Below are 12647 nucleotides of genomic sequence, written 5' to 3'. Positions count from 1 at the left end.
TGGAAAACTTAAACATTGCCCATAACTTTTGCAATATTGAAGATAGCAACTTGATATTTGTCATGCATGTGTATCTCATGGAGCTGCACATTTTGAGTGGTGAAAGGTCAAGGTCATCATTCAATATCAAAGGTCAAATATATGGCTTCAAAGCGGCGCAGTAGGGGGCATTGTGTTTCTGACAAACACATCTCTTGTTCCTATTATTATGCCCTCAAAGGGTGGCATATAGTTTTTTAACTGTCTGTCAGACTGTCCGTCTGTATGTCCGTCAGTCAGTCTGTCTGTCCGTCGGAAAACTTAAACATGGCCCATAACATTTGCAATATTGAAGAAAGCAACTTGATATACAGCATGCATGTGTATCTCATGGAGCTGCACATTTTAAGTGGTGAAAGGTCAAGGTCATCCTTCAAGGTCAAAAGTCAAATATACGGCTTCAAAGCGGCGCAGTAGGGGGCATTGTGTTTCTGACAGACACATCTCTTGCTCCAATAATATTTCTAATGGCAGTCCAAATTTGTCATAACGAACAGTTGAGTTATTATCCCCCGCCATAGGCGGATGATATTGTTTTGGCGTTGTCCGTCCTTCCGTCCGTCTGGAGCCATATCTTCGAAGTGCTTTTGCGGATTTCAATGAAACTTGGTATGAGTATGTATATGGATAAGAGGATGATGAACGCCAAATGGCATTGTACACCATCAGTTAATAACAGAGTTATGACCCTTTGTAACTTGAAAAAATGCTTTTTTTAGTGTCAAATGTAATACTTTTGTGTCCAGTAGCATATTGGCGGGGGATATCAATTCAACAGATTTGCTTGTTCGAATTGAATTTGTTACTTTACAATTTGAAGAGTTGTGTATTGTTATGTTTCACAGGGACAAGATTGTCAGGGATTTGGATAGTAAGATGGGATCAAGTGTGGACGTCTCTAACAGCACATTTCTGCTCATGGCCGCCTCCATCTACTTTCATGACCAGGTAAGTACATCGCAGGTATAGTGAATAACATCAATGAATAAAATCAATGTATTCATATTTATGAACTTTCATGATCTGATGTGTATAAAGCAGATAAGTGATTAATATGGATCTATGCAAAATAATTTTCTTTTATGACCAGGTGTATAGTTGGCAATAACCTTTCCTAACTTGAAGATTCAATATATTCTCATGTTATTATAATGCCTTTGACATTCATTTTCATCAAGTAACGCTTTTGGTGTTGGTGCAATTATAATTCTATATATAGACATACACTCATAATGCATATTTAAAACAAAAACTTATATTATTAACCCATATAATATCTATTAACTTTTATAATGATACAATTATTATATATTTTCTTAAATAAATTAATTTTCAGAATTATGATGCTGCATTGAGGATTCTGCATTCATCCGAGTCTATTGAATGGTAAGCAGTATTTACATATTTTTAAGTCAGTGGGAAAAACACATACCTATGAGTTATATGGTATATATTTACTTAATTTACCAAACGCACAACTAAGTTGTTAGGTGGGGTATACTTGTTTAAGGTCATCTGGTTTGTGTCTGGATGTCGGATTTCTTCAGTACATATACATCTTGAAAACTAAAAGGGTATCAACTTCACATGTAAGATAGATCTCATAAAGGGGAAGTGCATTATTATGTATTTACCATCACATTGTGGTTCTCCTTAAAATATTTTAACTCATGACCCTAGAGTCAATTTGGCTAGGTTAAATATGTATTTGCCACAACCTGGTTATCAAAATAGACTTATAAAGCACAATAACTAACAAATAATCTCCTCTACGACAACTAGGCCCACCACAGGTTTAATATTTGATATGTAACATCGTTTTTTGTCCTCCATAAAATGAGTTCAAGTCATGACCCTAGAGTGAAAACTTGCCACACCCTGGACTCTAATGACTAATATACTCATGTGTATCAAAACAACTGTAATTTTTAGCTCGGCTGTTTTCGGAGAGGTATTGTCATAGCCAGCTCGTCGTGTCCGCCGTCCATGTCAAGGTTTGTAAAGGTTTTTAACATTGGCCCTAAAATCAAAGTCCTTCCACCTACAACTTTGAAACTTCATATCTAGATGCACCTTGATGAGTTCTACATGCCACACCCATTTTTGGGTCACTAGGTCAAAGGTCAAGGTCACTGTGACCTCTAAAAAAAATAATCTGAAAAGCTTTCGCAGCCGAGCGTGGCACCCGTTATGCGGTGCTCTTGTTTAAATAATGAAATCACAGTGTACAAGTAAGTGTATAACATTGCATACTGTTCATGTACAAAGTGTTTTAAAACCATGCCCCGGTGTTCAAAAATGGCAATGCCCTAGCTGGGCTTAGCCTTACTCTGCTATTCGCCGTATGTGTCTGTGGCTACTTATTCACCTGCTATTTGCCGTATGTGTCTGTGGCTACTTATTCACCTGCTATTTGCCGTATGTGTCTGTGGCTACTTATTCACCTGCTATTTGCCGTATGTGTCTGTGGCTACTTATTCACCTGCTATTTGCCGTATGTGTCTGTGGCTACTTATTCACCTGCTATTTGCCGTATGTGTCTGTGGCTACTTATTCACCTGCTATTTGCCGTATGTGTCTGTGGCTACTTATTCACCTGCTATTTGCCGTATGTGTCTGTGGCTACTTATTCACCTGCTATTTGCCGTATGTGTCTGTGGCTACTTATTCACCTGCTATTTGCCGTATGTGTCTGTGGCTACTTATTCACCTGCTATTTGCCGTATGTGTCTGTGGCTACTTATTCACCTGCTATTTGCCGTATGTGTCTGTGGCTACTTATTCACCTGCTATTTGCCGTATGTGTCTGTGGCTACTTATTCACCTGCTATTTGCCGTATGTGTCTGTGGCTACTTATTCACCTGCTATTTGCCGTATGTGTCTGTGGCTACTTATTCACCTGCTATTTGCCGTATGTGTCTGTGGCTACTTATTCACCTGCTATTTGCCGTATGTGTCTGTGGCTACTTATTCACCTGCTATTTGCCGTATGTGTCTGTGGCTACTTATTCACCTGCTATTTGCCGTATGTGTCTGTGGCTACTTATTCACCTGCTATTTGCCGTATGTGTCTGTGGCTACTTATTCACCTGCTATTTGCCGTATGTGTCTGTGGCTAATTATTCACCTGCTATTCGCCGTATGTGTCTGTGGCTACTTATTCACCCATTCTTTAAAACCCATAAAATACTCAAAATGTCAGAGATTAATTTTGCTAAAGAGCATCATATTTCTCTGAAGGACACTTTCAGCCACGGAAGTCTGTTCCAAGGGATAACACGTGCTTTATGGTATAAACTTGATACCATAACTGACATGTGGAATTGTGAGGTATTCTTTTTCACTATTGTTACAAGTATTAGCGTAAGTACATTCCATAGTTTATTAGGACTTTATATCAAAACTTACTGTAGCCAAGGGACAATAACTAGAATAATTCATTTCATTTTCAGCATGGCGCTGACAGTCCAGATTCTTTTGAAATTAGATCGGGTTGACCTTGCCAAGTAAGTCATTTGTATATCTGTAGAAAACTGATATTCCTTTAAATTGAATTATGACCTTAGTGTTTTGCAGTTTGAATTGTGCAATTGGAACTGTTCTCTCACAATTAGATACTGTGTAATAAATCATTTTCATTGAGGTATAATATGTCCCGCTTTTGCCCTTGGGGAAATTTATTACTTGCTTGAACATTTTCTGATTTTAATGTTTGTCGTGTTACAAATATCTTTATCCATATACCAGGTCAAGAGACATAAAAATATTCTTATTTTAATTTTTTATGCCCCCGGATCGAATGATCGGGGGTATATTGTTTTTGGCCTGTCTGTCATGGTATGTGTTTTTTCTGTCCCAAAACTTTAACCTTGGTCATATAACTTTTGCAATATTAAAGGAAGTAACTTGATATTTGGCATGCATGTGCATCTCAATGAGCTGCACATTTTGAGTGGTGAAAGGTCAAGGTCATCCTTCAAGGTCAAAGGTAAAATATATGGCTTCAAAGTGGCACAGTAGGGGGCATTGTGTTTCACAAACACAGCTCTTGTTTAATATAGAAAATGTTATTTCTTTGGGATTTTAGTGTACCGTTTTTTTTTTTATGCCGGATCGATATATCGGGGGTATATTGTTTTTGGCCTGTCTGTCATTCTGTCCCAAAACTTTAATATTTCAGTAAAGTTTTGCAATAACTTTTGAAATATTTAACATAGCAACTTCATATTTGGCATGCATGTGTATCTCATGGCGCTGATCATTTTGAGTGTGAAAGGTCAAGGTCATCCTTCAAGGTCAAAGGTCAAAAATTTAAAACTTTAATATATTAAAGTTTTGCAATAACTTTTGAAATATTGAACATAGCAACTTTATATTTGGCATGCATGTGTATCTCATGGAGCTGCACATTTTGAGTGGTGAAAGGTCAAGGTCATCCTTCAAGGTCAAAGGTACAAAAAAAGCGGCACATTAGGGGGCTGTTGTGTTTCTGACAAACACATCTCTTGTTATAAATAAAAAAATCAACCTTATTTGAAGTAGTAGATCATTTCAAATCCTGTTGATATAAAAAATAAAAACTAGAAATGCATATTGGTTTATATCTTTTGGAATTTGAAAACACATTATTTTCACTATTTTATTGCACATGTTTGTCGCTGTAATTATTTGACCAGCAAGAATTTCGGGGATAAATTTTGACATTTATACACTGTAACTCCAATATAAAGCGCTCCGTTATAACGCTGAATCCAATATAACGCGGTGGGTGCTTGGATCCCATTTTTTCTCCAACCTTCCATTTGATTTCTGATTCAAATCCGTATTATGCAACTTCATGTATTTTCAGACAATTCAAAGATGGCGGCAATCACAGTCATGTTGATTGCTTTATTCAACCGTCCGTTGAACCGATTATAATCGCCTTGAGGTTAAACAACACCGACAGCTAATTGGTGTTAATCTGTTGTGTAATGTCAATAAAGGTGTGAAAAACTCGCGTATCCGTGTTTATTACATGTACTTGTATTCCTCATCAGAGCGGTTCAGTGCGATAATTTCCATAAGTTAAGTGCAAGCGGGATAGTTATACAATTCAAGTAATTCAAAATGATTGAAACATTCTTACTTAGATACGGTTGCAGTTCGACTATATTAAATGAGCGGCTGTGAAATATACTGCCTACTGTATAAAACAACTTTTTGTGTCATTTCATTATCATTCTAGTATTATGTCATTTAATCTTTCAGTTCGTGTATAAGAAATTAAATAATGCAGACGATTTATTTACATGCGAACGCAGTGTACCGGCAATTGTTAACAGAGTTTCACTTTCATTTTCGCGCGGTATCAGAAAGTCCCCGGGAAACACGTTTTTTGCATGCTGAGACGCAATAAAACAATTTTTTGTACATGAGTCGTATTGCATTCAATCTAAATTTAAAGTCGCTCGTCCAATGAAAGCTTTGCCCCATAATGCACTGTACTCTAAACACTTCTGAAAATGGCATATATGCGAACGGTTGTGTTTAAGAATTTCTTAAACATATATCGTTATTTATGTTCAAGATTATTATTTTTCAAGTGATGTTGTAATTTCATTGGATTATCGGATAAATGTGCACATAAGAAAAGCGGTATGTATACTGTTATCGATACGATTCGGTTTATATGCATGTATTTGCGTCAACACAGCATGGCAATATACATGACCTATATTATAGGCTATTCTATACCTGTGTTTTTTTTATAGCGCCCGGCAGTAAATGAGCTCAAAACCTATAACGCGGATCCGTTATAACGCTGTTTCGCGGCTTGGACCCCATTGACCGCGCTATATTGGAGTTACAGTGTAATGTCATTATTTTCTTCCTGAAGACTGAAGTGTGTGGACTCTCTGGTTAGACCGCCAGGAGACTGTAGGGTGTGGACTCTCTGTTTAGACTTCATTGAGAATGTAGGTTGTGGACTCTCTGTTTGGACTTCCTTGAGAATGTAGGGTGTCGGTTCTCTGGTTGGACTTCCTGGATACTGTAGGGTGTGGACTCTCTGGTTGGACTTCCAGGAGACTGTAGGGTGTGGACTCTCTGGTTGGACTTTCCGGATACTGTAGGGTGTGGACTCTGTGGTTGGACTTCCCTGTAGGATGTGGGTTCTCTGGTTGGTCTTCCAGGATACTGAAGGGTGTGGACTCTCTTGTTGGACTTCCTGGAGACTGTAGGGTGTGGGTTCTAACAAGACTTCCTGGAGACTGTAGGATGTGGGTTTTCTGCTTGGACTTCCTGGAAACTCTAGGGTGTTGGTTCTTTGGTTGGACTTCCAGGATACTATATGGTGTGGATTCTCTGGTTGGACTTCCTGGTGACTGTAGAGTGTGGGCGCTCTAGTTAGACTTCCAGGAGACTGTAGAGTGTGAACTCTCTGGTTTGAACTCCAGGAGACTTAAGAGTGTGGACACTCTGGTTGGACTTCCAGGAGACTGTTGAGGGTTGGACTTCATGAAGACTGTTGGGTGTGGACTCTTTGTTTAGATTTCCAGAAGACTGTAGGGTGTGGACTCTCTGGTTAAACTTCCTGAAGACTGTCGGGTGTGTAGCGTAACTACTCTATGTTTTCGGACACTTAAAAATAATTTAAAAAATGTGTGTCCGAAAACTTAGATACAAAAAATATTCACAAAATACAGGTGTCCGAAAACTGAGAGTCGAAAATTGAAGTGTCCGAAAATAGCGTCAATTGAATCAACGACTACCGGTAATAGCATGCGCTTGTAAAATACCACGCCGTGTAGTATAAATTTCAGTTATATTTGTTTGCACTGCATTTTAAATAATTTTACTTGCTTAATTTATTTGACAGAAAGTTACTACAAGGTTGTTCTTTGACCAACAAGTTCAAATATGAGCATGTGATGTACTGATACTCGCTAGTATGAACCTGTAATTAACGCAATAAAAAAAAACTATGAATTTTTTGTTTGTTCATTTCCGATAGTTGTTGTCTAACACCTTCCATTGTTCGTAAACTTGCAATAGGGTGCATCACACTTTGAAGCGTTTAGTATTTGTCACAGTTATTTTACTGAGAAGGGGTAGTACCATTGCGCACAGAGCGTATATTGATTTTGTCATTTACATTGCGGTAGATAATTGAACTGTTAATTTGCACTACCCCTGGTAATTGTCATAACGCTTATGCTATCGGGCGAAACCATTGTTTAATACCGGTTTACCCAATAATGCAAATGTAATGGTCCGTTGCCGTAAGGCATGCACCTGCCATGTTTTACGTTGTTAATCTGGTTGTAAAACCCCATGAGCGAAGTGTCATTAGATATCGAAAACAGGACCAAAATTTGGTAAATTAGCACTGTAAAATATACTGTCTGAAAACTTAGAGACATTAATTATGGGCGAAAACTCGTGTGTCCGAAAATTAAGAGTCACAAAAAATAATTACTTTTGCTAAAAAAAGGGGTGTCCGAAAACATAGAGTAATTACATGTACGGTACTCTCTGGTTGGACTTCCAGGAGACTGTAGTGTGTGTGTTCTCTGGTTGAACTCCCTGGAAACTGTTGGTTGTTAGTTCTCTGGTTGGACTTTCAGGAGACTGTAGGGTGTGGACTCTCTGGTTAGACTTCCAGGAGACTGTAGGTTCTCTGGTTGGACTCCCTGGAGACTGTAGGTTCTCTGGTTTCAGGAAGGAGTTGAAGCGCATGCAGGACACAGATGAGGACAGCATCCTCACCCAGCTTGCCAATGGATGGTTTAACCTTGCTGTTGTAAGTTGTATACACAATTACTTTAAAGCAGGGCTATAGATAACTTTTGGGGTAAATTGGGTAATTCACCCCCTGTTTTTGACAACAATAGGGTTTTTGTAAATTCAATAGTTTTAGCAAAAATTCTCACCCTGTACTTTTGAGCTTAATTGGGTTTTTCACCTCCATTTTTATTTAACTCATTTGGGTAATTTAGGGAATGACATATATAATATAATATAATATAATCTACTAAGGTTACTATATTATTTATACAAATGGAATTCAAAAAGGTACCTGTACATAACAACAAACAATTACTGAATTTCTGTTCAAAGTTCATTTATTTTTGCGTTGAATAAGACCGAGTTCATGAAAATATCTGCACAATTGATGAATTTATGGCTGTTAAAAGTGATGCAACCCGTTTTCGGGTTATTTTGAGTTGAATACCTTAAAAATGAAAGTAGAAAACGGATGGGTCTACGAATAATTACAATTATAATACCCCAAACATTGACAACCGCTGGAAAGACTGCCTTCTTTTCTTCAAAGGACGGCATATAAACTATCTGGTACAGTTTGGTACGGAAAATAACCAGTCTAAAAAATACGCCTGTTGTTCGTAAGAATTGCATTTTGTGACGCAAGGTTTTTAACGGGAATTATGTTAGAATAAACTTATTTAATTTGTATTTGTGTTTTTGTACGCTTTATTTTGAATTTAATTACGTTTTTGGTTATTTTAATTGCGTAATAACGCAAATAAGCTTGTTATCTATAGCCCATTTGTATTTGTCAGCATGAAATAGCTTTGTTCATAGACACATAAATAAGGGGTTTTCTGGTTTGGGAAAAAAATTGAAACTTGAGGCTGGCAATTTGCAATTAGCTTGTGTTAAATTTGTCTATTGGTAAACCCACAAAATCAACACAAATTCTTGTCCCACGTATAATTATGATTTTATAGTATATTGGATATGAATGGACCTAACTGGGTTGTCAATACAAAACTATGTTTGATCAAATTTTATATTTTTAGCTCACTTATCACGAAGTGACATGGTGAGCTTATGTGACCGTGTGATGTCCGGCGTCCGTATGTGTGTGCGTGCATGTGTGCGTCCGTCAACAATTTGTTTGTGTAGACAGTAGAGGTCACAGTTTTCATCCAATCTTTATGAAATTTGGTCAGAATGTTCATCTTGATAAAATCTGGGTTGGGATTGTATTTGGGTCATCTGGGGTCGAAAACTAGGTCACTAGGTAAAAAACTTAGTTCACATAATAGGTCAAATAATAGAAAAACCTTGTGTAGACAATAGAGGTCGCAGTTTTCATCCAATCTTTATGAAATTTGGTCAGAATGTTTATCTTGATGAAATCTGGGTTGAGATTGTATTTGGGTCATCTGGGGTCAACAACTAGGTCACTAGGTCAAAAACTAGGTCAAATAATAGAAAAACCTTGTGTAGATAGTAGAGGTCACAGTTTTCATCCAATCTTTATGAAATTTGGTCAGAATGTTTATCTTGGTAAAATCTCGACTAATGGGGTTATTTACCATCGGGACTTCAGTTAGAAACCATTGCCAGAGCACACTGCTTAACATAAAACTCTGCGTAAAAAAGCCGAAAACGGCCATAATATTTTACTGGGCTGTACCATTTATAATATAAAATACTTTGCAGTGTGGATGCGGTGCTTTGATAAAAATCTAGTAGTTTTAAAATAGCTTTACTTATAATAAAATGAGATGCGATATAAACGCATTACTCAATATAAACTGCATATTGTCTGAGCCTAACGCTGTTAAAAAGCGGCGTTTCTATTGGTTGGAAGGCTAATATAACGATGGCGCTGATTGGCCGAAATTTCTTATTAAAAATTACAAGAAGGTCAATCCGTTTTAAAATAGAAAAATTTCTCAGCGGACGACCTTGACATTGAGTGCACTTTACAGATTGTAAACAATAAGAATTTCTGCAGGATATATATGAGTTGAAAGAAAAAGGATAATTACATCCAAAAGAACTTGAATTTTAATGAAATACATGAATTGTTTTATAGTAATAAATTACTATGTTGATGTTATATTGTTGTTCTTCTTATTTCTATTGTTATTAATATGATATTGTTATTGGATGTTTTTAAAAGGAAAGAGAAAGAGAGAGAATAGCCCAATATTTATAAGTAAAGATGGTGAAAACACATACTGTTGTTATCATTACTAGAACCACTGTTCAGTATATACTGCAATGGGTTTGTTGGAGTCTTGAGACTTTGTGATCTGGGTTTTAAATGTTAAAACAATATAGAATTACTTTAATTTTATGTTTCTATGAAAGAAAAGAAATACACGGAAGTGTAATATGTTGGAAATAAGCAAAAATTATTAATATTTTAGGATTTTACAGATCACAAAGTGGTTTAACATTGCCACTATGTTTTAAATCTATGGATGGTTTAACATTGCCACTATGTATTAAATTATGGATATAGATGGGAATTTGTTGTTAGAGTTATATGTTATACAAAGAACTCTTAGCAATGGGAAGATATAAAGATTATTCTAACACGGCACGTGACTTGTTTTCTATAGACAAAGAAGGAAATCAAGCGTGGGTTATTCTGCAATAACTTATGGGCGGAGCTTATACACTGAAAGCACGCGCTGTAGCTAAACAAAACATGCCGATAAATTTTTCACCAGCGTAATAATCCGGTTTTTAATGAATGAAAGTCACGTGACAAAATACTACGCTATGAACAGAAATGCGTAAAATTGACCCAATTTCCCACGGTGTTCGTCTGCTGCTTCGATACTAAAATGGCTGAAGTTCGAATCGGGGCAATGTGCTCTTATCGCGGATTTTCTTGTAGATGTAACACTCTTACGTTAATTTAAAGTGTACAATGAAAACATGTTAGTTTACGCAAGTTGTTGTTGTTCTTATTTAACCAAAATGAAATGGTTTTTTTCCATCCAGTTTGGCTGTTATTGAGGGCGGAGATCTGATCGACAGAACGGCCGAAAGCTATTTTTATGGGCGGAGCTTCACATAAAATAGTATGCAAGAAAAATAAGATACATTCTATAAATCTTTAGTAAAAATCGTGTTAGAATCGAAATAACTCGTGTACGTTATAGTTTGTTGTCGAATAACCCACGGCCGGAAGTTTAGATGCGTGGTTTCAAATCACTCGTGCTTCGCACTCGTGATTTAATCCCTACGCATCTAAACTTCCGGCCGTGGGTTATTCGACAACAAACTATAACGTACACGAATTATTTCTTAAATAAACATTAATTAATAGGAAAAGAAGATCCTGATTTAATAGCTCTAATAAGAAAAGGGGGATTTGCATGTAAACATGCAATTATATAGAAATATAACAAAAAAATTGTATTTGGTAATTGTAATTTAGTTTTAAATTATATTTTGTATTGTAATTGGTATGTATTCGTAAATGTGGCACAATGTTGAACACTTGCAGACAGGGAATATAACCGTAATGCTCCAACATAAGACCCTGTCTGTATGGAACCTCATGAGAATTGGGCTATGGAGAAGAGATGACGGCCCAGAGTGGCGTTAAGACAATATTTAAAAGGGTTAACTTATTAGTAATAGCCCTTGTAAAATAAGGGTTATGACTTACGTGTCACCATACGGTCACCTTCATAGGGCCACATAAAAATTATAAGTAAAACAATGAACTTTACAGTTAAAAATGAGACAGAACAGATAAATTTATACATAAAAGTAGATTATTTTCATTATGTACATTACTATATGCATTTATTTATATAAATAACAAGTTTCCACCCTGGAGTGTTAACAGAAGGAGAGATTTGAAAGTGTAAGCTTGTATGAGTGGGGAATAAACCAGTAGGGGCATTACCAATAGGTTGGTCTAAGGGAGGTAATTGTGGAGGTGGAGTCTATGACGGTTGTCTCCCATGGACCAGAGGGAGTGCACAGTAGATGAAAATAGTATGAAAACAATTGAAGGAAAATTAAAACAGTGGGATATAAAATTGGTTAAAAGACCAAATAATACCTCAATGCAGGGAAAAACCCACAAAGTGCTCTAATCCAACCAATATTATTTAAATATAGGGGCTGACAAGAGAGAGTAAAGTACAAAAGTACCTTATCTGCTATATAGAATAGCAATTTAACACAAAAATAAGGAAATTTGCTGTATAAAATAGCAATTTGACACAAAAATAAGGAAATTTGCTATATAAAATAGCAATTTTAACAAGAATTAAGTAAATACAAGGTACAAAATTTGCTATGATGGAAAAATAGCAGTACTAAGAAAATTTACAATATTACCAAAGAATTGGTATTACCCTGGATAGGGCTAAATGAGGGTTTTGCAAGGTATAAGGCCCTGCACTGTGCACTCCAGTCCGACATGGCTCTTCGAGTTTGAAGGAGAAGGGGTGTGTCAGAGGGGAAGGGAGGGGGTGCAATGCAGCCAACGATCCCAGGTTACTTGACAGCCTCGTCCTTTCTTTTAAATAAAAGCTGCTAAAAAATATGAATATATTAAGAGACTGAAGAATGTAAATGGTGGACTAACATCATACTCTTATAAAAAATGTTTTAAAATAAGGAATACCAGGTCAATACCATTGGCCTGATTTAGAATGGACAAGGTTGAACAATACTCCCATTAAAAACTAAAACAAAGTTGTGTCGAAATGACACAAACCCAACACAATTACAATGACTACGTTAGATTTGTGCAAAAATAACACGGTTTAAAACAAATCAGTCACATGACTGAATAATAGGGTGGGTGTTGGCTGCTCTCCCTCCCCCAATGACC

General features: G+C 36.6%; 1 protein-coding gene across 1 annotated transcript in view; it reads left to right on the top strand.

Annotated features, from left to right (window-relative positions):
- LOC127858046 (coatomer subunit epsilon-like) overlaps window positions 1–12647 on the top strand; it is a 29205-nt gene that overhangs the window by 4553 nt on the left and 12005 nt on the right. Inside the window, exons 3-6 of the mRNA XM_052394913.1 lie at window positions 885–987; window positions 1376–1425; window positions 3493–3546; window positions 7742–7823. Coding sequence (XP_052250873.1) covers window positions 885–987; window positions 1376–1425; window positions 3493–3546; window positions 7742–7823 — 289 coding nt within the window. The remainder of the gene's footprint in view (window positions 1–884; window positions 988–1375; window positions 1426–3492; window positions 3547–7741; window positions 7824–12647) is intronic.

This window comes from Dreissena polymorpha, chromosome 14 (genome assembly GCF_020536995.1).
Source record: "Dreissena polymorpha isolate Duluth1 chromosome 14, UMN_Dpol_1.0, whole genome shotgun sequence".
NCBI lineage: Eukaryota > Metazoa > Mollusca > Bivalvia > Myida > Dreissenidae > Dreissena > Dreissena polymorpha.
The sequence above is the reverse complement of the archived record's forward strand: the minus strand, read 5'-3'. Positions and strand labels throughout refer to the sequence as shown.